The following is a 27,343-nucleotide window of genomic DNA, read 5'->3' as shown; positions in this document are numbered from 1 at the left end:
ATTTAAAAATGAGCCAAGGATCTGAATAGACATTTCTCTAAAGAAGATATACAAATAGCCAATGAGTACATGAAAAGATGCCTAATATCATTACCCATCAGAAAAATGCTTATCGAAACTATGAGATATCACTTCACACCCAAGTAGGCTGGCTATTATAAAAACGAACAGAAACAGAAAAACAGAAAAAAAAAAAACCAAAAAACAAAAAAAACCCCACCAAAAACAAAAACCCAAAACACAGACTATAACAAATGTGGTCTGGATGTGGAGAACCTGGAACCCTCAATTTCTAGTGGGAATGTAGAATGGTTGCTTTGAAAAGTCCGACAATTCCTAAATGATTAGCCATAGTCACCGTATGACTTAGTAATTTGACTTTTCAGTGTATATCCAGAAGAAATGAAAATATGTCTACCCAAAATCTTGTTTCTGTAGCATGTTCATAGCAGTATAATTCATAGTAGCCCAAAAATGGAAACAAAACAAATGTTCATCAACCAATGGAGGTAAATCAAATGTGGTTCATCTATTCGATGGAATGTTATTTGGCAATAAAAAGGAATTAAGTACTGATAATGGCTACCACATGGATGAACCTGGAAAACTTTAGGCTAAGTGAAAGAAGCCAGTCATAAAAGACCATATATTGCATGATTCCATTTATGTGAAATATCCAGGATCGAGACAGGAAGTAGATTAGTGGTAGCCAAGCCTGGGGATGGTGGTATTGGGGACATAGGAGGTGTCCTAAAGGCTATAGGATGATGAAAATGTTCTAAAATTGATTGTAGTAATGGTTGCACAACTCTGACTATACTAAAAACCACTGAATTATATGTACACTTTAAATGAATTGTATCATATGTGAATTACTATAGACTGTTAAAAAACAAAGGAACCAGGAGCACCAATAGTTCAGGACAAGAGCCCTTGATATTACTTAATATCATTGTGACTTTAGAAAAAGAACTTGTCAGCTGGAGTTAATTGATTTGAACAATTCAAGTTCACTAGGCAAATAAGCATAGGATAGCTTACAATGCTGGCAATTTTTTTTAGCACAGTTTTCAAATGACTATGATGGTAAGAGGAGAATAAAGTCTCAGGTGAATGAAAGCTACATGATGTAAAAAGAAAAAAGTCAGGTAAAGTTGGTAGATAATGTTATTCATATATTCCGTATTCTTATTGTCAATTTTTGCTTGAGATATTTCAGGATTCTATTATTAGGTGCTACACATTTAAGATTATTATGTCTTCTTGATGTATCTGACCTCTTATCATCATGCAATCACCTTCTTCATCTCCATACTACTTGCCTTGAAGTCCACATTATCAGATAAAATTAATATAGCCATATCAGCATTCTTAGGGTGTGCATTTTTCCCCATGTTTTTACTTTCAACTTGCCTTTGTCTTTGTATTTAAAGTGCTTTTCTTATAAACAACACAGTTGAGTTTTGCTTTTATATCTTGTTGACAATTTTTTCCCTTAAATGTAAATGTTCATTTACATTTAGTGTAATTATTGATATGTTGGGTTTAATCTGCCATCTTGGAATTTGTTTTCTAATTTCCCCATCTGTTCTTTGTCCAGTTTCTCTTTTCCTTCCTTCTTTTGGGTTGAGTAGATTTTTGTATTCTATTTTGCCTTATAGCCCAGCTGCCAACTGTTTGGGTAGGTCAGGAGTTAGCCTTGCTCTTGAACTCAACCCCTCGCTTGTCTTGGAAGATCTTTCTTCATCCTGCTTTGCACATCTCTCTTCATCCTACTTTCCATTTGGTGAAGGCTCAGTGCTTGTCAGAGGGATCTTACTCAGAGATTGTCCTGCTCCTAGCCTTCAGGGAACTGCTGCTTTGCACTCAGCAAAGGCCTGGGGGTACTTCAGGAAGATTTCTCAGCGCTTCTGTTCTGTCTGAGCCTTTGATGTGTAGTGGTTGTGCACTAGGTGCAAGCTCTGTGAAAAAGAACTGGCAGGTGGGTATGGAGTAGTTCTTTGATTAGAGCTCCTCAGAACTCTAATTCCTCATATCAACAGCTGTTAAGAGTTAATAAAGTTTCAGCTGGTTTCTCCATACTTCCCTTTTTGGCAGGTTTATTCTTTCTCCTGTCAGAGATAAAAGCAGTTAGGCATCTCTTTTTTGGGAAGGGATCATTTGTATGTGGAATTTAGTTCATTTAGGTTACTTTGCTTCTCAGCTTTAATGGGTTTTTAAAGAAAATTTATGATTTTATGGCTTATATAGCTTGTTGTTTTAGGTTGGGGTTATTTCTAAAGTGTATATTTTTATAATTATATGGCAATGGAAACATTTTTAGAGCATCTACAATTAATGTTTATTTTTTAGTGGCTTCTTGAGTGATAATTGCCTAGTGTGGAATACCCAAGGAATCTGTAAAAGGTCAATGAATAAATGAATGGTGGCATTTACTTTAGGTATTGAGTCACTGGTATTGGCCCCACATTAATATACATAATCTCCCTTATGATCAGTAATACACACTTAATGATGGTGGGCTACAGCTAGGGTACAGTTTATTAATTAAGCACCAAAAGAAAGTATAGTGATTATGAAATCTTGCCTCATGAGCATTTATGCAGCCTTATGAGTTAAAATATATTCATAATTATATTCATAATTAATATGGCTTATGTGGATCACTTTAGAGCTGTATACAAGGTTTGGTCATACTCATTAAGATAATTTTGGTTATATTTGTTAAAAATAAAGCTTATTTTTACACTTCACTGTAATGCTGTGAAAAAGACTTTATGCCCTTCTTTGTTTAGTTTTCATGTTTTGATTGTATTTCTTTTACCTTACATTATCTTTTAAGATTCTGTAGAAGAATTTTGCCTGGTAAATGCAGGCTTACCTAATGCTATGCTCTCTGAAATCTAGGAGTGACTGGTCCACAGAGGAGAATCAGGCATTAAATGTTCAACAGATTTTTTTTAAATGTAAATTCTCAAACATTCATAAAGTAAGTAGTGCAAATAGAATAATAAACTTCCATACTTCTAATAACTGTTGACATAGGTTAATCAAACTTGTTTTATTTATCCTGCCCACTTTATAAAAAAAATTGATTGGCTGGTAGAATATTTTATTTATTTTTGATTGCTAAAATGTTTTAAAGCTAATCTCAGATGTTATGTCTTGTTTTACCTGTAGGTTGCTCTGCCTGATCCAGAAAATTTTAAAACATAATTACTGTGACATAATATCTAATAAAGTTAATAATTCCATAATTTTTCAAACATTGCTTTTTCATGTCATGTTTCCCTAGCTACCTGGAAACACCTGGGAAAATTAACTTATACTTTGTTTCTAATGTTATCTGATTAATATTATGCTGATTTCTAAACATTTGAATATTTACTGCTTTTTTTCTATTGCTCTCAAGAATGTCCTAGATATGTTCATAGGCCATATTATGGCCTATGAAAAAATTCATTCTAAGACCAGGTAAATTTTATAAACAATGTATACTTGATCCCCTTATGGTGATTTATAAGATATATAATGCAGGTTATAAGTAGCAGAGGTCTGAGAAGTTTGGCAATAAAGAGTTAGCTTAACCAAGAGTTTCCTAAATTTATTTAGCCCCAGAACCTGTTTTTTATGTAACCTCTGTTAGCTAAAATACATTTTGGAGAATACTATTTTAGGCAGGAGAATGCTACCTCTGAATGGCAAAACAGAAGCTGTTAACTTCATTTATATTTGAATTAGATAATTATCCTGATGGCATAATCATAATCATGTAATATATATTTTTTCCCTAAAATCTGCTTAATATTGATAATGCAGTACAACAGGTCATCCTCCTCAGGATCTTACATTCTGAAAATCTTTCAACACACTGTAAAAGCAAATCAAGTATGAGCATTTTGTTTTTTCATGAGATAGATATTTGCCAAAAAAAAAAAAAAATAGGTATACACCACAAGCCGTCTGTAAAGAAAGATAAATGCATTGGTATTGTATTAAAGGGGAAGCTAGAAATAAGATGTGTAGAAACTTAAGGAAATACAAACCAAAAGATAATAGTGATCAATTAGATTATATTTTATTTGTGAAGAACTGGTTAAAAATATCTTTAAAGGGGCACTGGGGTGACTTAGTTGGTTAAGTGTGGACTTTTAATTTCGGCTCAGGTCATGATCTCAGGGTCATGAGATGGAGCCCTGGTCAGGCTCTGCACTCAGTGTGGAATCTGCTTAAGATTCTCTCCCTCCCTCTCCCTTTGCCCCTTTCCCTGCCCCAGCATCCTGCAAGCATGTGCACTGTCTCTCTCTTAAAAACAAAAACAAAAACAAAAAACTTTTAAGAAGTTTAAACTTAGGCAGTGGTGTGGAAATAAATTCTTACATTTTTATGTACTTTTATTTTTAAAAAATATTTATTAGAGGGAGAGAAAGCATGAGCAGAGGCCAAGTGGAGGCTAATTGCCCATCAAAGGAAAACATTCTCCATTCTGCCACTCTTCTCTGCTCACTGACACTAGAGTGAGAAGGGAATCTAGAGGCACTCATGTTCTAGAGGATCTGCATCTCAGCCTAATATGATCTAATTGACACTCATCCCCGGCCCCCCACTTTGCCAACCCTCCAGAGTGAATTAGCTGGTTGCTCCTGTCTTCATATAGCATAAATGTGTAGACGGTTGTTTTTTCTGTGATGCCCCAATAGTAATTTTTCCATTACAGTCAAACTGCAACTTCAAGCAGAAGAGAGAGGGGTTGTGTCCATCAAAGGAGTATGTGCAAATCGCTATCTTGCCATGAAGGAAGATGGAAGATTACTGGCTTCTGTAAGTAATACTCTTCATAGTTTTTTTTTTTCTTTTTCTTTGTTAGCTTTTGTTGCTGTTAATTTACCAGTATTGGTATTTATTCTTTATTAAGGATTTTGCAAGTATTATATAATCTAACCTTCATATTCACCCTATAAAATAGTATTACTCTCTTTATTTCACAGATACAAAAACTGAAGTTCTGAGGGAGTAAGTAACCATGGAAACACAGCTCATAAGAGGTAGAGCCTGGATGGCACTTGAGGCAGTCTTGACTCTAGAGCATGAGCTCTAATTCATTGCATTTTACTGCCTTCTCTGCAAAGCTATTAAGCTATAGTTGTTAAAAAAATTCTTATATTGTGCAGTTGTTTGAAGATCAGTGGGATGGATATATACAATTTTGAGTATCAGTTTTTAAGTTTCTGCTTTCAGATTTCACATACAAAATGTTTGCAGTGTAGAAAACTAGGTAAGAAAGTGGGTTCTTAACCTAGATACTGATACCAGCACTGCCACATATTAGCTGTGTGTTCTTGAGCAAATTATTCTGAGTTTCCTTACCTGTAAAATAGAGACAATAATGATCCTATCTTAAAGAGTTTTTGTGAGGACTAAATTAGAGACTTTATATCAAATGCCAAAATCCGGGTCATGCATAATAGGCCCTCAAAAGTTTTACCTCCTCTTCCTCTACTCATTTATATATAAGCTCATTCAGGACAAGGACTGTACTTTTTCACTTTTCATCACAGCTAGTCAGGAGTCCTAGCTCCTGGCTAGTACTCTTTTCACTAATGCAGCCTCCCTGTCAACTCCACCATTGTCATCAGAACCAGGATTAGAGGTCTGTTGGGCAGACACAATATGTGGGAAGTACTGCAGAGAAATAAAGCAGTATAAAAGATAGATTCGACTTCTGTTTCACTGGGGGAGTAGATGGGACATATACGTAAAGTGTGTGTGTGTGTGTGTGTGTGTGTGTATACACACAGAGACGATAGCCATGATACCAATACCAGTAGCCAGTTACCATTGCTTATAACTTTCCCCATATAAGAGACCCAATATTACTGAGCAGTTATGGTGTTTTAAGCCATACACATAGTTTTTGAAATTTTTTCTGAGTGACGACCTTTGGATTTCTGAAGGTACCAAAACAGACTTCTTACAGAGAAAAAGAATATTTCAATCATCTGATCGATCATCTGACAAGGATATATTTATGTTGATATACTATCAACTTACGTGACTTTTATAGGATAAATAGCAACTCTGGGTGTAATGGTGTGTGGCTCCCTCTTTGGTAGTTGAATAAACTGTAGAATCCTCTTCAAGAACAGCCAATATTTACTGAGTGTACAGTGTGCCAGATGCTATGCCAGGCATCTGGGTTATAAAATTGAATACCAAATTGTGCCCTTAATGAATCACAATCTTGGGGGGGGGGGCAGAAGTGTAAGTAAGTATTTGTAATAATTGTAAGGGTTTTGATGTGTTCCTTCTATACCTTGTATAAATGCATAATAATATTGGATAAGAAGTAAGAAGTATTATGACAAAGGAAGTAATAGAGGAAAGGAAGTGATTAAACTTATCTTGGAAGATGACCTATCAATAGGATTTTAGATGATGTAGGAGAAGGAATTTATCAGGCAGTCAGGGAGCAGAGGAGTGGAGATGAGGGTATAGATACTTTTAGAACATAGTACGTGAAAGACATGGGTGCAGAAAAGGCTTACGAGGTGTTTCTCCAGCATTACAAATAATTCACTACTGCAGGAGTGTAAAGTGCAAAGGAAATGCAAACTGGAAGAGAAAAGGCTGGAGAGGTAGATAGACTACCTGCTGACATGCCTTCTACAGCATGTGTTACAAGCAGTGGAAAGCCATGAAGAGTTTTAAGAAGAGACACAATCTGTTTTGAATTTGAGAAAGATCACTCTGGCAGCATTACAGAGGACGGATTTGAGGGGGCTGACATGGTGGAGACAAACCAGTTAGAAGGCCTTTGTAATAGTCCAAGCAAGTCATGATGAAAATCTGGCAATGACAGGAGAGGATTGAGTAAAGTACTAGCACTTGATTTAGGAGTGAAGTAGAGGGAAAAGTCCTAGGTTTCTGGTTCAGATGAGAAGGTAGATGAGAAAGGGGAAAGAGGGAAAGAGCAAGTTCTGGGAAAAGGTAATACAGGTTCAAATTTAGACTTACCTAGTTTGAGTTGCCTAAGAGAAATTCAGGTGGGGATGTTCACTACATAGTTGTAATTTGGGTCTGGAACTTGGAAGAGAGGTCTGTGTCCATATATAGATTCGGGTGTCATCAGCATATAGGTAATAGTCAAATTAGGGGAATGGATGCGGTTCCTGGGCAAAAAATATCGTCCCAAAAGATTGACTACTTGGGACTTGTACTGTTGTCTTTTTTTCCTACCAGTCTGTTGTCAACTTAAAGGGTGATATAATATGTTGGGAATCTACCAAAGGAGCATTTTAAATATTTCCAGGACAGTGAATCAGTAATTTTGGATGACCTTGAGTTTGTAGAGAGGAGAGGTTTATTCCTACTCTTCTCACATCAGGATGTGACAAAACACATGTAGTGTGAATCATGATGGCTTCTGCAAAGGTTTGGTGTTGGTTTGGCTACTGTCAAACAGTGAAGGTGGTGGAGAAAATAAAGGAGATGCATACCTTTGCTTTTGTTATGACTAACTGTGGACAACATTAGACAAGTGGTTTTAAAGCTCTCACTTTTTCTTAATCTGGTTCAGTGAATGATTTGGAACTGTTATCCTGTAGTTTTCCACTTACTGAGATCAGAAGATCCAGTAACCTAGTAATCATGGTGGCCCTGTAAGATACTCATGGGAGGGGTTATTCATCTCCAGAACATAGGCTGGAATTTATGTTCATCTGTTATGATGAAAAGTTTCGTAGTTGTCAAAAGTGATGAAAACAGAAGCTACTCTATTTTAAAGTGCATCTCTGAAACTACTGGGGTCCATAAAAGAGGAGATGAATTTAGAACAAGTCTAGACATGAAAACTGAACTATCTTCTCATTCTTACAGAATTCTCTACAAGTTAGAATTCAGAGAATTCTGACCTCTTCTCTTGGTGAATAGTCATTAAGCTTTCCAAACTGTTGATTCTGTGCCATCAGAAGCAGAAAGTACTCTGAAATAAAGTGTTTTATAGTTTCTTCCTTAGCTCAGCAGGACCTTTCACAAGATTAAGGTATTTTATTTCGTCTTAAATATGTTTCTATCTCTTTGGATATATATTCTTCCTGATACAACAGATTTCCTTCAAGTTGATGCAATAAGAGTTAATTTAGCAATGCTTAGAAATTTTTATCACAAACTATGTAGGGACAAAGTCACAGCTATTACACATAAATGGAAAATTTAGGATTTATCAGTTTCCTTTGAGCAATGGCATCAGCCAAGATTCAGTTGTTGTCGCTCCCATCATAGGCTTTATTCTTGCCAAGTTCACGAGTTAATCTCCAGTCTTACCATTCAATGTATGCGGCTTGCTTCTTTGACTCTTCAGCAGCAATCCTATCTCTTCCAAATTAGTCTGGGTGGGCTGCGTTATTTTTCAGATGAGAAGTGCCCCTACCCTCAAATCAAGGAGGTGATGTCGGTTGGTCAGTAAGTGACATATTTCTTTCCAAGTCAGATCCATAGGCAGTGAGATGTCAACAACAGCAACTTTTAGGTAAGAAATTAAAAGTCTTGGCCCTCGGCTATTAATATTATCTGTGCCAAACATTTAATGCGTTGAGATGAATCACTGATGGTAAAAGACACCGTCGCCGGGGATGTCAGCAGAGACCTCACTCAGGTGACAATGAGAAGAGACAGCTGGCATATAAAAGGCAAAGAGAACAAAAAAACCTAATAGCAACTTTTGGTAGAAGTCCAGTGTGTGACCACTAGCCATCATGGGGATGCAGATGCCTCTTATAACCTGGAGAACCTGGGGTTTATGAACTTGCATTTGCCACAAGCATAATTCTTTCCACTCTTCTACCTGGCCCCATTTCAGACTGTTGTGTTATGGCACATCCCTGGATTCTTCTACCTTATCCCCTGTTTATGATTCCTGCAGTGATTTGCAAAACATTCTCATTTCCTCTTAGAAGACTACTCTGGACACATAAAATATTTTGGTGTCTAAGAGTCATGTTGATTGCTACCAGTTGAGAGTATGAAAAAAGACTAAGTTTTTTCCCCCAATACCTTCACATAGTAATGGCATGAATGCTTTCAAGCTAAGGAATCCTCACTGTTTGAAAACATTTCTTAAGGGTCTTTCCCCTGCCCCCTTTTGAAGCTAGAAAATACAAACATTTAAAGAGTAACTATATTTAACTGCCAAAGCCTATATTTAGAGGCTTAACTTGAGTAGTTTTTTAATACGTAACAGACTCTTATTCCATTCCATAGAGGATAAATTTTGTTGTCATGAATAACAGAGGTCCAGAACAAATATTAGGATTTATGATTTCTTACGTGTTCACAAAATTGTAGGTTTTAAAAAACTGCATATAGTGAGGTTAACTGTAGTTTTAAATTTAAGTCACCAAACAACATCAGTGTTGGCATTGGTAAAGAAAATTTGCCTGGTCTTTATGTGCTAGAAAATTGCATGTTGATTTCTATATAATGCTATAGATCATGATACCCTGAACAAGATATCTCAATATTAGAAATGTACATGTAACTTGTGTGGATCCGTAATAGTGAAACATGAAAAAAAATTTATTCTCGGGTGCCTGGGTGGCTCAGTCGTTAAGCGTCTGCCTTCGGCTCAGGTCATGATCCCAGGGTCCTGGGATCGAGTCCCACATCAGGCTCCCTGCTCAGCGGGAAGCCTGCTTCTCCTTCTCCCACTCCCCCTGCTTGTGTTCCTGCTCTCACTATCTCTCTCTGTCAAATAAATAAATAAAATCTTAAAAAAAAAATTATTATTTGAGGAGATATACTTAATTACTGTAAAAGTAAAATATATTGAGACCTACGTATACAGTAAAGTAAGGAAAATAGATTTTTGAGGGCTCAGTTACTTAGATTGACAGTATGTACCGATCAGGTTTGTCAGAAAAATATAGTAATTGAAGAGGAATGTATATTATTTTTAAGAGATAAAACACTAGATTAAATGCAAAGTTTACTACCTAATGAGAATTATTTTTAGAAACCAGCCTTATAAAAATTTTATACAACCTGTATGTATATACAAAGGTTAAGGTCAAATTTGCTTTTAACTTTTCACAATTTGTGTGTTTTATTTTGTTCTGAAATAATCAACACTGATACTTACATCATGTCTGTTTTTAATTCTCAGAAGTGGTGTAAGCAAAGCATTTTTGGATCCATGTTGAGCAAACTCCCTCATAAGCCAAAACTGAAAAATCAAAGTACTGTAAAAGAATAAACAATCCAAAAAACAGAACATGGGGAAATGGCCATAAAGTTCACATCTAACCTTTAGCAGTGGACCAGATTTGTGCAATCGATGCGTAATGGGAAGAGATGACAGTGAGGAGGAGAAATTACCCTGCCTCTTATTTCTTTTCTCATTGTATATCTAGATTTTTGTTAATCTTGATCATCTGGCTGAGGTATTATTTGTCTCTACTATAAAGTTATTCTTTCCCCCCCCTTTCCACCCTGTATTCTTTGGAAGTAAGTCACTATACATAGTCCACATTTAAGGGATAGGGGCTAATGCTCCATCTCCTTGAGGGAGAAATATTTACAAATTTGGAATTCTTTTGCATGAGAAATCTGTCTATTCTCCATTTATTTATTTCTTCAATCATTTGTATCAATATACATATACTCATGGATATTTATTTTATACTTTGGGTCATAACCCAATACTGTGTTATTTATTTTGTTCAAATTGTTTTTGCTATGGTCATTGGGAGCTTTTCCAGTTGGCTCCTGTACTCTTTGATACACCCCCATCAATGCTGGAAGATTTTGAGCACTTCCTGATGGCCTACAAGATGCTCCAGGTTTATCTTCTATATTCTCTACTATAGTCTAGGAGGAGCCATTTCTCTAAGGAGCCCTTTTGCTTATATGGGAAATGGTATTATAGACCAAGATCTGGATGTTAGATTTGCTTTTTGCTGATGAAGTGTGTTTGCTTCTAGGTCCTCTCACCTGACAGAGCAAGAACTATAGGCATACACTACCCTGGATATATATACATCTATGATTATTTCTTTATCTGTATATTAAGCCAAACATGAGTACTTACCAATGTCTCCAACCCTAATCTGCCAGTATCATATGAATCATTTTAGCCTTCCTGTCTTGTCTGTAACCTCCCACTCCAACAGTGAGAAACCTGGTTCCCACCATCTCCTACGATCAGTTTTTTAATATGTGTAAGTATCACTTTACTTTCTTTTTGGAAATTTCAAAGTAAATATCTAGACAAAAACCCATTTAAAATGTTAATTATGCTTTTCCAAACTCTACTTGAGTCTTTCCTCTTCAGATACCCCTACAAGGGGTCAAACTCCCAGAATCATCTTTAATATCATTAGCACATTGTTATCACTGTGAACAAATGTTTTAGGACCATGAGCTTAGCTGGCTCATGTGGACAGCCTTCAGAGAGGTCTTGTGGTGTGCACTACCACTAACACCTGACAGGTTTATATTACTCTCATACATGTACGTCTACATTCCCTTTTTAGGTTCCATACCTTTTAGAATTGAGAATAGCTCATTGGAATTATTGTAACTTAACACATTTTCTAATATTCCAAATAAATGAGAACTTTTCAACTGCCAATTCTGTGGCTGTTAGCATTAGGAAGGCGGGGGGGAGGTTAAATGATGTGTCTGTTGTATAGTATGTGGTCAATACACATTATCTTCGTTAGAATGTCTAATATTCATTTCAAACTCACCATGTCCAAAACTGACTTCATCTTTCCCCATAAAACCTGTTCCCATTCATAGCCTTCCCTATCTCATTTGATGACAAGTCCACATTCTAGAACATAAACCTCAGTGTCATCCTTGATTCCTCTATTTCTCTCGTACTTCACGTCCAATCTGTCAGGAAATCCTGTTGATTCTACTGTCAAAATATATCCAGATGCAGACAGCTTTTTACCATCTCTGCGGCCATCCCTGTAGTCCAAGTCTCCACTGTCTCTGCCTAGGTTACTGAGCAAGCCTCTAACAGTGTCTCTGTATCTGCTTTTGGCAGCGTAGTTTTGGCAGCCAAAGTCATGCTGGAAAATATGTCAGATCATTCCACTTTTCTGCTTAAAATCCTACCATGGCTTTCTATTTTCTCAGCGTAGGAGCTAAATATTTACAATACCTACAAATCTCCTATCCCAATACCTTTCTGACCTCATTTCCAATTACTCTTCCCTTCAAACCCTCTGCTTCGTACACACTACCCTTCACACATTCTAGGCCTGGTCCTACTATAAGGGCTTTTGCATTGGCTAGTCCCTCTCTCTTCTCTGATAGCTGGATAGTTAACTCCTTCAAGTATTTGCTCAAATGTCAGTTTCTCAATGGAGCTTACTGTGACTAGGCTATTTAAATTGCAACCTAATCTCTACCCCCACCACTCCTAATCCCTCTTATCCTACTCAGCTTTACCTTTTTCTACAGGATTTATCATATTGTAACATATAACTTATTTAGTTATGCTTATTGCTTATTGTGTGTCTCCCCAGCTGGAATTTGAATGGCACAAAGTTCACTGATGTATCCCAGTGCCTGGAAGACAAGCTATACATTAAATGAATGAATACATCACTTGAACTGTGTGCTTTATATATCCCCAAATGACTCTTAAATTTTATTTTTTATTTATTTTTTAATTTTACTTATTTATTTGACAGAGAGAATGAGGCAGTGAGAGAGGGAACACAAGCAGGGGGAGTGGGAGGGGGAGAAGCAGGCTCCCCGCTGAGCCAGGAGCCCGATGTGGGGCTCTATCCCAGGACCCTGGGATCATGACCTGAGCTGAAGGCAGACGCTGACTGAGCCACCCAGGCACCCCTTACTCTTAAATTTTAAAAAAGGAAAATTTAATTTTATGAAAAGGTGTCAGACTAGATACATGGGCAGAGAGTATCCACAATCTGAAGTAACTTACTAATAGCATGGAGTTTTAGATAATGTGTATAGGATAATTATGTCACAGGATTGTTGTGATATTTAAATGATATGCATGAAAGAGGTCAAAAGCCATGATTAAGGAATTTCCCATCTCATTGGCCTATATAAAATAAGGCCTCAAAGGCAGGGTACAAGTGTTATAAGCCCTTAGAAACTACTTATCCACTTCCTCTGTGATGTCATTCCTCTGAAGACCCCCTTTTCTTGTAAGTTTGAAAAGGTGAGCAGTTAAACATTGAGAATAGGGAAAAAGCTCTGTAAATGTTTATAAAGATAAGCAAAAATTATATTGCATTCATTTTTAACATGAACATTGAGATCATAGTCATTGATAATGACTTGTAAACTTAGGATGGAGAGGCTTGAAAATCATACTTATATTGGGCTGTTAAATGCCTGCTTTACTTGAGAGCTGAATTTTGGCCCTACCACCCATTTGGAAAAATGTAGTTTGTTTTCAACTGTGTCATAGTTTAGTAAATTTACGTATCTGAACATTCAGCACAGATGCAAGTTTTCCTTCTCTCCCCTTTGTTTTTGTAAAGGTACAAGTAAATTCTATAAAAAAAAAAGTGGGTTTATGATGTATTATCTACTTAATCACTGTACTCTTACTTTTCTCTGAAATACTAGGAACTGGCTGAGAAGGCAGATATTGTTGGCATGGTATGTATCTCAATAGGCCAGGCATTGTAGGGAATGCCAGCTTTGCAAGGTGGGGCACCCAACACTCAAAAATCAGTGTCCAGAATGATGACTGAATGATGTGGCTTAGGTCTCCCCCTGGGGAATTAGCCTGTGAAGCTCAATGATGACCATTCATGTTACCTTTATGATCACTATGATTTTTTTCACTCTTTACTTGTGACTGCTTCTTCTACTCCTGATCTTAAACCTGGAATAGGGAAAGAGGAAAATTTTTATCAGGGGCGCTGAAAAGTGACAAAATAAAGTAACACAGGATGACTTCAGTTAATACAAAAAGCACAATAAATTTCACCGAAGGTAAAGTGAAAGTATTGTCTACGGAATAGCCACATTTTTCTAGGTATAAGTGTTTCACTGTTACCACACTTTTATCTTTACATGTATCACATAGCTGGGTCCTTGTGCGATGTATACTTCTCTGTAATGCTACCTGTCATTTATGTGCATCAGAAGGACTTAAGTTGCTTTGTTAGTAATTTCTTGCAAAAAATGGGCAAATTAGATAAGTTTGTATTTCCATTTTAAAAAGTTAAGAGTGATCAGAATGTTAAAGCCAAGTAAATATCCGGTAAAATTCTTATCCCTAGTAGCAGATTACAAGATCTAATACCACACCCTTACTTTACATGACTGAGATGCCTGTTACTCATATTTAGATCATTTTCATTTTGGTTATTATGCCAGCTCTTTTCACTGTTCTGTTTCTTGATTTATGTTTTTCTCACAGTTTGTGCCACTGTTCAGTTTATCTTAGAACTAAAGAATCTGGGAAAAGATTCAAGTCTTTTGAATGTGTGTTCTTAAACCTGAAGTTTCCTAAATTTGAGTATATAGAAATAAGCTGGAATCCGGTATACTCATTAATACAAAATTATAGGCTTATGTCATATATCTGTGTATACATACTGTATTTATATGTAGAGATACAAATATGTATAAATTTATATGGTTTTCTATATGAGTTTATAATTCTTTCTTCCTATCTAATTGTAATATAAAAAATAATTTTTCCTTTCTTCCCTTAAAGTAAATCATTTGTTGACACCCCCCACCCAACACACACCCCAAAGGTCAGTAACTATCATCAGTCTATCCTGTGAAGTTGATTTTTGAACATTTATGTGAAATAATGTAGCAGCCTCTTAGACTCCATTACTTGGAATAGTATTTCCAGGTCTAAGTATTTGTGAATCTAGCTATCCCCCACCCCCCGTAAAGAGTTGAACTGAAATAAAAAGGGAGAACAGTTTCCTTTCCCACAAGAAAGACACTGCCAGAAATCAATATGGTCTACATTACTTATTCTTCATTATCTATTAGTGTTTTGAGAATACTAATCATATAATGTTCTAGTACAATTTTTGGGCATTATATACATTAGCTATTTTCTGTACAATAAACTATTGTTTTTATGCCTTAGAGATGGTAAACACGAGGGAAAAAAATTGCTATAATTTAAGGAATTGGTTCTGTTTCTGTGAGTAAAGTATTAACAAAACCCTTCTTCTTTAGGAAAGTTACCTGTGGGTTACCCTTCCATCACTTTCATGGAACCCTGATAAAAGTGATCCCTGATTGGTAACCTGCTTCTGGACTGGGGAGGAATATGGATGCACCATAAGTACCTAGCTGGAAGCCACAGCTGTGGGTTTCACTAAGTGTACTGTGCCCTTTGTTACTGGGTTTATCTCCCTTTGTGAAAGCTGTGTTCATGGGATGTTTCCCTTTGTGAAAGCTGTGTTCATGGGATGTTTCAAGTCCGACGCAGTGTGGTTCCCAGCGCATCTGTGTGCTCTTGCTGCCTAGCACCTGGTCTGTCCCCTGTGGGGGCTGGAGAATGGTCCTTGAATTCTTCCTCTGAAGAGATGTGCTTGAAAGCTCTCCTGCTGACTTGCTGTGTTCCTTCCCGCATCCCTCTGCAGAGCTAAATTCTGTCAGACTTTTGGTCTGTTGAATCTTGCAAACTAGTTTGACTCTCCTGCTGAAGCCAAGAGCACTGCTGCTGGTTGAGCAGAACAGGCAGTGTAGTGTCATAAATATTTCATATGAAAATATAAAAGTAACTATGAATTCTTCCTTTATTTTTCAGAAATGTGTTACCGACGAGTGTTTCTTTTTTGAACGATTGGAATCTAATAACTACAATACTTACCGGTCAAGGAAATACTCCAGTTGGTATGTGGCACTGAAACGAACTGGGCAGTATAAACTTGGACCCAAAACAGGACCTGGGCAGAAAGCTATACTTTTTCTTCCTATGTCTGCTAAGAGCTGATCTTAACGGCAGCATCTGATCTCATTTCACATGAAAGACGACGTATATTTTTGAAATTTGTTAATGAAAGAAAAGAAAAAAATGTGTACAGCTATCTGCTCAGTTGGGATGAACGGTCAGATAACCTTTTTTCTAATAGTAAATATTTAACCATTGCCTTACTAAAGAAAAGCAACAAAAATTCCTGGAAAATGTATAGACTTCCACCTTTTGTATTGCATTTGCCTTTATCCAGTGAAGCTTCCATAGAGCTACAATCTTTTTCATACATTTGCTTCATTTGAAAAGAGGCTTATAAATTTGCAAGTTTTCATCAAACAAGTTTTCATGAAAATTATACACACTAGAAAATTAAAGTCAGATATTTAGTTAACACCAAATGTCCACTACTTTTTATAATACGGCACACATTATTCTGCATGTACAATTTACTTAAAATTTTTAAAACATGCAAATAAGGATTTAATCCACTCCTGTCTTAGTTCTGTAATTGTCTGGCAGTTCCTTGTGATAGAGTTTATGGAACAAGCCTGTGTCAACTGCCGGAAGTTCTTCCACGGTGAAATCAATCTTGTCAAACCCTTCTCTGTACCCATATAGCAGCAGCCTAGCAACTCTGCTCGTGATGGGAGTTGTATTTTCAGTCTTGACCAGGTCATTGAGATCCATCCATTCGCACCTTAAGCATTCGTGCTGGCAAAAATTTATGGTAAATGAATGTGGCTTTAAGCGACAGATGATATACATATCTGATTTCCCAAAAGCTCCGGGATTGGTGTGCCGTTGCCGAATGCTCAAGAGGGACATGAATTCTGATTTTATACCAGTTTCTTCAAAAACTTCTCGAACTGCTGTGTCTCCTACATAAAAGAAAGATGGACAAATCAGTAAGGATCACATTTTTAGAATTTTAATCATCAAAGATTTTCAGATAGAGTAGCATTATCTAAAGGTTGAAAAGCAAAAAACTTCATCCTAGGAAAGTATTTTCTTACCACTGTACATCTTAGAAGCTTTTGAAATATTGAATATTTCTTTGGCTGCCATTTGTAGGCTTACCCACCTGTATATTTTGGGGGTCACATTTTTAACCTCTTCTGACTCTATCTCCCAAAAATTGAAAACATAGGTCCCTGCAGTTACTATTCCTACATATTTCTTCATTATTATTCTGTTTGTGATCATCCATCAAAACTGTCTAAACTTCTATGTATCGGTATTGAGAAAAAGTGATTCATTCTTACAAAAGTCTGTAGAGCTGCAGAACGTATTGAGCTGTGAACGGTTCAAAGCTTTCCCGGTGATCTTGGGTGGGGCTGTCAAGCCTCTGACATCCTAGAGCAGTTTCATTTGTAACCATTTTGTTATGCTCCCTTAGTTATCCTGTCAGTGGAATCCCATTATGGTAGTTTTTGGCATTTCTTTTGTTTCTTGAGATTCTAAAGAACTATTTTATCAAAAGTATTAAAAAAAAAAACTTGCAGTTTACAGAATTTTATAATACAAGGGTTTCACATTTTATAAGGTTGATTTTTTTCAATATTTGCAAATTTCTGGAGCAAGATTTTGACTGCCATTAACATTTTTGTGGTTGCTTTTTCTAAATCTCCAGAAGAACCTGCTAAATGGACTTTCTCTAATTTTGTGATGCTCTGTCACTGTCTCCCAAAGTGTTCATGAGAAAAACCCTTTAAAAAGCTGCCTTCTTTGCTCAGTTTGCTGGAAGCTTCCCAATTTCACAATTGCCACAGGCATTGATTTTTGTTCAAAGACCTCTATTCAATGCTTCTATTTCCTTGTTTGTCAAATAGAAAATTATATTTGCCTTCTCACTAGTCCTACTGGTGAAGAATAGGCAAGGAGGGGAAGTCAAGGAAAAAAAAATCTCAATTTCCACATATTCTGACTGTAGACGGTCTTAATTGCCTACATATGCTTGTGGGTTCTCCCCCCCCCCCCACCCCAAGAAACAGCTCTGGAAATATGCACAGGAAAAGCAAAATGTTCTAAACTATAAGACATTTGTCTGCCATTTTGAATTACATGCTGACTTCCCCTTCCCTTGAGATTTGCCATAGATTAAACATGGTTAGAACTTACTGTTTTAAACTAAAAACATAAAAGAATTTTTGAGTAAAAGGAAAATCTTCCTTAATAAAAAAAACCAAACTTTCAGCTTGGAATACGTTAATTTGTTACAGATTTGGCATTAGTCTTAAATTTTAGACATCATTTGCTGATTTCACTTAACTATTGTTTAAATGTTTATTTTTATTCTTTCAACGCTTTGAAAAATAACCATGGGGTTCTGTTAAACTCTTAGTGCCACTAATCCAGAGTTTGGCATTTCATTCGGAGTCTAGCCTTTTTATGTATCATGGAGGCACAGGACAGACTAGTGAGTTGATCTACCCTACTCAGCAGTCCACCTGAGCAGTTGATTGGAAATCAGCACTGCCTGGTAGTTTGATCAGTTTAACTTGAATCAGCATATCATTGACTAGACTAAAAATCGAATGGGTAAATAAGTGGTTTTGCATCCAGGGTATGAATGATTGCTTCCACCTCAAGATGGAAATCTTTACCCCAAGGCTTTTTCGCCAAGAATTAAAAAAAAAAAATTTTTATGCAGATAAACTGCTTTATTCTGTTGTACCTTTATTTTAATGTACTGTAAGCTGAACTGAAATACCATTTACTGTTTTATATGCTTAAAGAACATAGGGAAAAACCGAGAGGGTTTTGTTTTTATTTTTGCTGAGAGGTATGTTTAAATATGTCAGTGTTTTGTTTAGTTACAGGACAGTGAAATGGAGTTTATTTCTATTTTGTAATATTTAACAATAGGATTAGGTTGAAATAAAATAGGAAAGATTGTGCAGAAGGTGGGTTTTCCTGGCGTTTCCCTCTGATTCTGGTGCACTGATGAGCTCTGAGCAGACCCCACTGCTTTATGGTCCTTTGTCCATGCAGGAGATTCTCTTCCTGTCAATGGTAATGAAATTTTTTTAGGAAGGCAATTTCTCCTTTTTTAACCTTGTAGATACTTTCGTACTATTAGGGTATTATATTAAAGCCTGAAGATTGCATTCTACTTTGTATATGCCCCCCCTTAATTTTTTTAAGCACTATGGACAATAGTGCTTCATTTACCTAGTATTATCAAAGAATGAAGGATTCCAAACAAATGTGTTTTTCAGTTAACTAGTGTTTACTACTTAAGAGCTGATATGAATGTGTGCACATTTGTGATGGCTGTATTCCTGAAGTATATTACATACTTTCCTAAATACAGAGCTTAAAGAAAATAATTTTGATAATTATTGGGTAACAGACTTCATCGCTAAGAATAATCTATTGTGTTGTAAGACAGAAATGCTCTAATATAGACAAACATAGTCTTTCAGAACTCTCTTGTCAGTTATCACTTCTAGCTGCTTTCAGGCTTCTATCAGTTCTAAGGCAAAGCTTTAATGAATAATACTCCTAAGCAGTACGATGAATAACAGTTGCTGCTTTCCTTGTAACTCCTCATGGCTGAACGGGGGGAGGCGGTTGTGCCAACCACAAACACTGAATTCAGAATTCACTCCTTTTTTTTTTTTTTTTTTTTTAATCTGGACTTGAAGAGTTCTGGAGTACACTTAAACCTGAAACTATGAACACTTGGCTTGGAAATGTGCTTCTTCATTTGCATTAAAATATAAGTACATTGAAAATTCACAAGATCTGTTAAAAACTCAAAAGGAAAAAGTCAATTCATTTGAGAAGGCAAGATGCAGAAGAGGAAGCTAAACATACCTCCTGTAGCTTGATTTTTGCCCCATATGGATTGGGTAAGGGTGTAAGACATAAATTTAACTAGCTCTCACACACTCTCATATATCACATAAGGATAGTGTGAGATTAATTAGGTGTTCCAAAATAAATGGCCCTCTCTTTCAGCACTTGTACCACCACAAAATCTTTGATTTCAACAGACGACCCAAGCAATGGACTCTAGGCAGAAAATCCGTAAGTACCTAAAAGCCAAAATTTGCTACGGATATATCTCAGTGTAGAAAATTTACTTATGGCTTGTTAGGAGTTGACTATGTACTGTGTATAGGGCATTTTAATCTGTGTAACATTTAAAAAATCAAGTTTCAAGTATATATACATTTTTAAATATTTAAAGATAACTTAGGAAGTTGCCTTTATATATAAATGTTGGCTAAACAGGGGACATGCATATGGAGGAGAAAAATCATAGAGAAATAATACTGATAGCAAATGAGGCATCTATTGATTTATTATGATGCAGACTGCATTTGACCCAGCCAAGGGTCAGGAATAGGTAGGAAAACTACGTTTTTATTCTTTCTTCTATTTACTGTAAATTCAGTAACATGGAGAGTTCTTAGCTTATTTCACATTTCCCCGTTTGAAATATTGAGCTCAGGAAGTTGCTTTAGGGAACTCTCACTTGAGACTTTCTTGTATGAGACATTTTACTATGTCTCATACTATTCAGCTTCCTGACTATTTAAATAGTAGATAAAATTTTATAGAGGAGCATTAAGTCACTACTGCTCTGTAACTGACTTTATGAATACTTATTTTGAGGTTCATTTAAAAAAGTTATTATTCATCCTTGTGTGGTGAAATGGTCAAGAATTTGTGTTTTCTTATAGTTTAATTCCAGAAGCAGTATTAGTCATACCCAAAATAGCCCTTAATGCTAAACTTTACTAATGTATATGCAAAGCTTTTTATTTTCAAACAAATTCATCTAGAAGCAACCCTAAACAGAATAGGTGGCACGCTCCTAGTGGTATTTTTATATTAGTGGGATAAATTGTAGTATTACAAGTTTTACTGCTAATTTTATATTAGCCCTGAAGTAACTTCTCTGAAATTTCTCACTTGGTAATTTAAAATCTTATTTTCAGCTATAGAACAAAAAAAGTAAACACAAATTTCCTGAACATTTTCAAGCCAATTAAAAATATGGAAGGTGTCCACACCGATATCTTCTCCAGGCTCTGACAGGCCCCCTGGAAACTTCCACATATTCTTCAACTGCAAGATAAAGTCAGAAAATAAAGTTAACAGAGCTTCATTCACTAACACATACACAGAGACTCCACAAAATCCCCCATAATTGGTCAAGGGGTTGAGAATTTATCTTTTGGTAATGGCATGCAAATTTCCTTCCCCTTTCTTCTTCTTGGCGGAAACTGGTTACTTATGAAATCTTTTCCTACCTTTTTCTTCAGGAAAAAGAAATGGTTTTGTTTGGTTAATGTGATAAATTCTGTATGAATGAAGCAGTGGAGGGAAACATCTACTGAATTTGTGTAATTTTAAAAATTTTGCTGCTAGTTAACTATTAACAAATAGAGGAATCTTACAGATGCTGCTATAAATAAGTAGAAAGTACAGTATAAATTTAATAACTAGAGTATGCTATTTTTAATTTTCACATTTATTTTCTGTATTGTGTCTAATCAGATTTCTCTTGTTCTGTGTGTTAATGATTTTATGTACAAATGCAATTGCTTTTCATGGGTAGTATGAATAAATTTGATTAGTTTAAGTTTGCATTGTTTTGTGTGTGTGTGTGTGTGTGTGTGTATCATTTCATTTTTTGGTCCGGGGGGGGCAGGTGGGAAGATATGATCGTAGAATGAGAGCACATATGGAAAATAATTATAAATATGAAATGGCATGGGACAATATTCTGATGGCTGACATGATTATTTTTTCCTGTTACAATTCTGTTATATATATCTATTAACATGATAAAAACTGTAGAATGAAAAATTATGATGTACTCATGCTACAGCTTGAAGCCAGTACACTTTATACTTCATTCATAAAACAAGTTTATGGACCTTTTACTGGTGTGCTTTTTGACCCACTCATTTCCTGGATGAGTGCTTCATAAAGAATGTCATTTCCCAACTGTGCTAAGTTGGAGACCAAAGCATGATTCCCAGTTTCCAGACTGTTGATTATGTGGGTATAGAATTCAGGCTTTCCACCCTTCCCTGTCTGGCTCAGACTTGAGACTAATTTATAAAGCATATTTTATTAATGCAGAAATTTATCTTTAAGTATATCTCTACATTAATATACTGTCTTTGAGATTCTGTTTTGAAATGGTTCCAGAAGTTGTTTCTATAGTCTTTTTCCTGATACAATATTAGATTTACCACCATAAATTCTACTTCTAACAAAAATGTTATAATGGGCAGGAAATGCTTCCCCAAAACAACTTTCAAAATCTTTACCTAGACTTGGCTATAAATAGAGATTGCTGATTAAACTATGAACTTATTAGAAGGGGGAAAATACTAGATGTAAGGATTGAAAACAGCTTACAAAAATTTGATTTTGATTATTTCATAAAACATAGGTATGGAAAGATTAACTATATATTTTTATGGTACTTTGTGGTATTTTCTGGCACCATTTAGGTTTAAAGAGCTTATTTGAAAAAAGCTTTCTCCTCCCTTCCAGAAAGCTTGAGCCTGCAGTTAGTTCAAAGTGGTCGGTAGCAAGGCTTAAGTTAAGTGGTTTGAAAAACCTGGTTAATGTTGCAGATAGATATGATCAGTGGAGGGTTGAGTATATCTTCTCACCTTTTTTAGTATTTATTAAAATATACTCCCACTTAGGTCTTTTTTTTTGTTAAAGATTTATTTATTTGAGAGGGCAAGAGTCTGTGCGTGTGGGGCAGGGGTGAGGGGTGGCAGGAGAGGGGAAGGGACAGGGAAAGCAGCAGACACCCCTGAGCATAGAGCCTGACCCAGGGCCTAATCTCACAACCCTGAGACAATAACCTGAGCCGAACTCAAGAGTTGGACGCTTAACTGACTGAGCCACCCAGGCACCCCTTCCCATTTAGGTCTTTAATCCATTTTGAGTTTTTGTATATGGTGTTAAAAAGTGGTCCAATTTTATTCTTTTACATGTAGTTCTCCAGTTTTCCCAGCACCATTTATTTTTTATTTTATTTTATTTTTTTTAAAGATTTTATTTATTTATTCGAGAGAGAGAATGAGATAGAGCATGAGAGGGGGGAGGGTCAGAGGGAGAAGCAGACTCCCCGCTGAGCAGGGAGCCCGATGCGGGACTCGATCCCGGGACTCCAGGATCATGACCTGAGCCGAAGGCAGTCGCTTGACCAACTGAGCCACCCAGGCGCCCCCCAGCACCATTTATTGAGGAGACTGTCTTTACCCATTGTATATTCTTGCCTCCTTTGTCATAAATTAAACAATCATATAATTTTGGGTTAATTAAAAAAAACACTCCCATTAACTGGGCTTAGCAATGTAAATAATAATAACAGCAACTTTAGGGAAGATGGTGGAATAGGAGGACCCTAAGCTCACCTCATTCCATCATCCACCTAGATAACACAAGGAGAAGTACCCAGCAGTTCATTGCTACCACACCTCTGGCAAATGCCTGATTCTGACTCAACTCAAGCCCAAGGTGGCCCCAGACTGGCACAACAACAACATAGGGACCAAACCCTGTCCACAATGGGAGGAGAGAGCCATGACTGGACTAATGCAAAGGCAGCTCAGTTACAACAGCAGGGCATATGCAATACATGTAAGAGACACCCTGAAGTTCTGGTGAACAGGGCACTCCAAGACCTCTTCTTTATAAGGCCACTACTTTCAAGAGCAGGAGACGTAGCTGACTTTCCAAACACTCAGACACAGGGAGTCAGACAAAATGAGAAGACAGAGGAATATGTTCCAAATGAAAGGACAGTTCAAAATCACAGCAAGAAATTAAATAAACAGAGGTAAGAAATATGCATGATAGAGAATTTAAAGTAACGGTCATAAAGATACTCACTGGACTTGAGAAAAGAATGGAGGACCTCAATGGGACACTCAAGAGATAGAAAACGTATGAAAGAACCAATCAGAGATGAACACAATAACTGAAATTAAAAATACACTAGAAGGAATAACTGGTAGACTAGAGGAAGCAGAAGAATGGATAAGCAACCTGGAGGACAGTAATGGAAAACAGTCAAGCTGAATAGGAGAGAGAAAAAGTAGTAACAGTAAATGAAAACAGGGAACTTAGTGATACCATCAAGCATATAAGCATTCACATAGAAGTCCCAGAAGAAGAGAGAACCGGGGGCAGAGAATTTATTTGAAGAAATAATAGCTGAAAACTTCCTGAATCTGGGGAACAAAAATCCAGATCCAGGAGGCACAGAGAACTTCTAACAAAAGCAATCTAAGGAGGTCCACACCAAGATACACAGTAATTAAAATGGCAAAAGTAGTGATAGAGAATTTTACAAGAAGCAAGAGAAAACAATAACATACAAGGGAAACCTCACAAGGCTATCATCTGTTGGAGAAATCTTGACATTGAACGCCCAGCCTACACTAACCTAAACAGGTTGATAAGTCAAATTGTTTCCTCCATCACTGCTTCCCTCAGATTTGATGGAGCCCTGAATGTAGATCTGACAGAACTCCAGACCAACCTGATGCCCTATCTCTGTATCCACTTCTTGGCCAGATATGCCCGTGTCATCTCTGTTGAGAAAACCTACCATGAACAGCTTTCTGTTGCACAGATTACCAATGCGTGCTTTGAGCCAGTCAACCAGATGGTGAAATATGACCCTCGCCATGGTAAATACATGTCTTGCTGCCTTTTGTACCATGGCAACATGGTTCCCAAAGATGTCAATGCTGCCACTGCCACCATCAAGACCAAGCATACCATCCAGTGTGTGGACTGGTGCCCTACTGGCTTCAAAGTTGGCATTAATCATCAGCCTCCCACTGTGGTACCTGGTGGAGACCTGGTTAAAGTACAGTGAGCTGTGTGCATGCTGAGCAACATCACAGCTGTTGCCAAGGCCTGGGATCACCTGGACCACAGGTATAACCTGATGTATGCCAAGAGTGCCTTTGTTCACTGGTGTGGGTGAGGGATGGAGGAAGGAGAGTTTTCTGAGGCCTGCAAGGACATGACTGCCCTTGAGAAGGATTATGAGGAAGTTGGTGTGGATTCTGTTGGAAGGAGAGGGTGAAGAAGGAGAGGAATATTAAAGTTAATGACACAGAGGTGCTGCTTTTACAGGGAAGCTTATTCTGTTTTGAGCATTGGAAAGTTGTGCTCTGATCAGTTAATCTGTATGTAGCAGTGTATATTCTCATATACAATTACTGACCTGTGCTTTAAAACACAATGCCTTGTTATAGACCCAAGTTGTCCATTTCTCTGATGGATTTGAATAAAGTATTACCTGTCTTAAAAAAAAAAAAAAAAGAAAAAGAGTACAGACCTGCTAGCCTCTTCCTTTTGGTTGTCTTGTATGATCTGACTTTCTTAGTCTTCCCTTACTCTAATTTGGTTGAATGCCAGAAATTTGATTTTTATTTTCACTCTTCTAATCTTTAATGCTACTACTCTCACTTTTCAGAATTCACAGCCATTGTGTTTAGATAATTCTCACTAGCTACAGTATTATCACTGTTACCAATGAGACAGAAGATACTATAGAGATGTCTTAATACATTTGTTCATTCAACAAAAATTTATTGAGGGCTAGGCTATGGGACATATAAAAATTAATGCACAATATAACAAGACCAGTCACTCCTTCTCCATGTACCACTGTATTTTTTTTTTTAAGAATTTATTTATTTATTTGAGAGAATGAGAGAGAGAGAGAGAAAGCACAAGAGGGGGTAGGGTCTCCAGGATCATGACCTGAGCCGAAGGCAGTCGCTTAACCAACTGAGCCACCCAGGTGCCCTGTGTATTTTTCTTAATAACACCTACCACCAATTTATATATCATTTATTCACTTATTATTTGTATCTTACTTATTTGAATGTAAGCTCCAGATGTAGAAATTTTGCTTTGTTCACTGTTTGCTTAGTGCTTAGAACAAAACCTGCAACATTGTGTATGTAGAACTCAGTGATCTTTAGTGAATGAATGAATAGGTTCCTACTGTTAACTCAGTTCTTTAGCCACTGTTAAGCTTTTTATTTCTCAAAATCATATGGCAGGGACAAAGGAATGGAATATATGGGTAGGAAAGGAGAAAGGATGAGTTTTAAGTATCATTTTTGGATTTGTATTTCAGAGTATGCATATGCTTGTGGTGAGGGTTAAACTTTCCTCTACAAGAAACACTTTATACTATTCCTAGGGAAAATGAGGTACTTAATGGAAAGGAGAAAAACTGGCTCAGATGTCTGAAAATAATGCTAATTATTATTTATGGTTAGCTATCACTTATGCTTAAATTCCATCTAATACCACAATTACAGAAATTAGATATGATTCAGTGTCTCACTTTATCCTTTTTTTTTTTTTTTACAATTTCTTTTTCTTTTAAGGATTTTATTTAGTTATTTGAGACCGAGAGGTACAGAGGGAGAGAGCATGAGCAGGGGGAGAAGGCAGAGGGAAAGGGAGAAGCAGACTCCCTGCCGAGCCAGGAGCCTGACATGGGGCTTGATCCCAGGATGCTGGGATCACGACCCAAGCCGAAGGCAGACGCTTAACCATGTGAGCCACCCAGGCACCTCCCACTTTATACTTTTTATTACAACACTGAACTGTACACAAATACTCAGTTTTTATATTTTATTGCTCAAAAGATACTCTGTTTATAACTTAAAAAGAAGTCAAAACCCTAAGTAGGAGTGTCATTCCTACTTAATTCATAAAGAAACCAAAGTCTTATATAATTTGAATTCCTCCTGGAAGCAGAGGGTGATCACAGCTAGATTCTGAAAAGTAGCACTTTCTCATTCTTAAAGAACCAATCATTAGGAAGTGTGAATATCAGCAAATGAAGAGATTGGAAGCCTAGTGTTTTAGTTTACTGGCTCTCAAACTTGACCTGTACCTGACTCACCTGAGGGTGCTTAACACAAATTGCTGAGTGGCATCCCCAGCATTTCTGATTCATCAGGTCTGGAGTGAGGCCCAAGAATGTGCATTTCTAGTAAGCTGATGCTGCTATTCTCTCTCAGCTCTAAACCCACCCTCCATGCTCCTCCTCCTGATGATGGAGCTGGGACCCCTCTAACCGATTTCTGCTTTGCCGGCTCACTCCCTCTGAGGCTCCACTAAACAACAGATTTTCAATGTAGATGAAAAAGCCTTATATTGGAAGGTTTTCAATTTGCCCAGATCAGGATTCATCTACATTGAAAGCCTGTTTTTTAGAGCCACCTTCATGAATTTCCTTAGCTAGATCTTCTGGAGAACTTGCTATAGCTTCTACATCAGCACTTGCTGCTTCACCTTGGACTTTTATGTCGTGGAGATGGCTTCTTTCCTTAATCCTCATGAATCAACCTCCGCTAGCTTCAAACTTTT

At 36.8% G+C, this 27,343-nt stretch overlaps 2 protein-coding genes across 7 annotated transcripts in view; one reads left to right on the top strand and one right to left on the bottom strand.

Annotated features, from left to right (window-relative positions):
- The window catches only part of FGF2 (fibroblast growth factor 2), a 65,666-nt gene extending 49,633 nt beyond the window's left edge, over positions 1–16,033 (top strand). Inside the window, 2 exon segments of the mRNA XM_035023268.1 lie at positions 4,718–4,821; positions 15,779–16,033. Coding sequence (XP_034879159.1) covers positions 4,718–4,821; positions 15,779–15,964 — 290 coding nt within the window. The 3' untranslated portion in view covers positions 15,965–16,033.
- A 120-nt stretch (positions 16,034–16,153) lies between these two features.
- Positions 16,154–27,343, bottom strand: part of NUDT6 (nudix hydrolase 6) — a 31,444-nt gene continuing 20,254 nt past the window's right edge. For all 6 annotated transcript variants that reach the window (XM_035023126.1, XM_035023121.1, XM_035023122.1 and 3 more), the window contains 2 exons: positions 20,971–21,025; positions 16,154–16,824 (listed from right to left, as the gene is read on the bottom strand). In XM_035023126.1, coding sequence (XP_034879017.1) covers positions 16,427–16,824; positions 20,971–21,016 — 444 coding nt within the window. In that variant the 5' untranslated portion in view covers positions 21,017–21,025 and the 3' untranslated portion in view covers positions 16,154–16,426. The remainder of the gene's footprint in view (positions 16,825–20,970; positions 21,026–27,343) is intronic.

Source organism: Mirounga leonina, unplaced genomic scaffold (assembly GCF_011800145.1).
Source record: "Mirounga leonina isolate KUSES-001 unplaced genomic scaffold, KU_Mleo_1.0 Mir_176, whole genome shotgun sequence".
In the NCBI taxonomy this organism is placed as follows: Eukaryota; Metazoa; Chordata; class Mammalia; order Carnivora; family Phocidae; genus Mirounga; species Mirounga leonina.
Note: the sequence above shows the minus strand (reverse complement) of the source record. Positions and strands in the feature narration are given on the sequence as shown.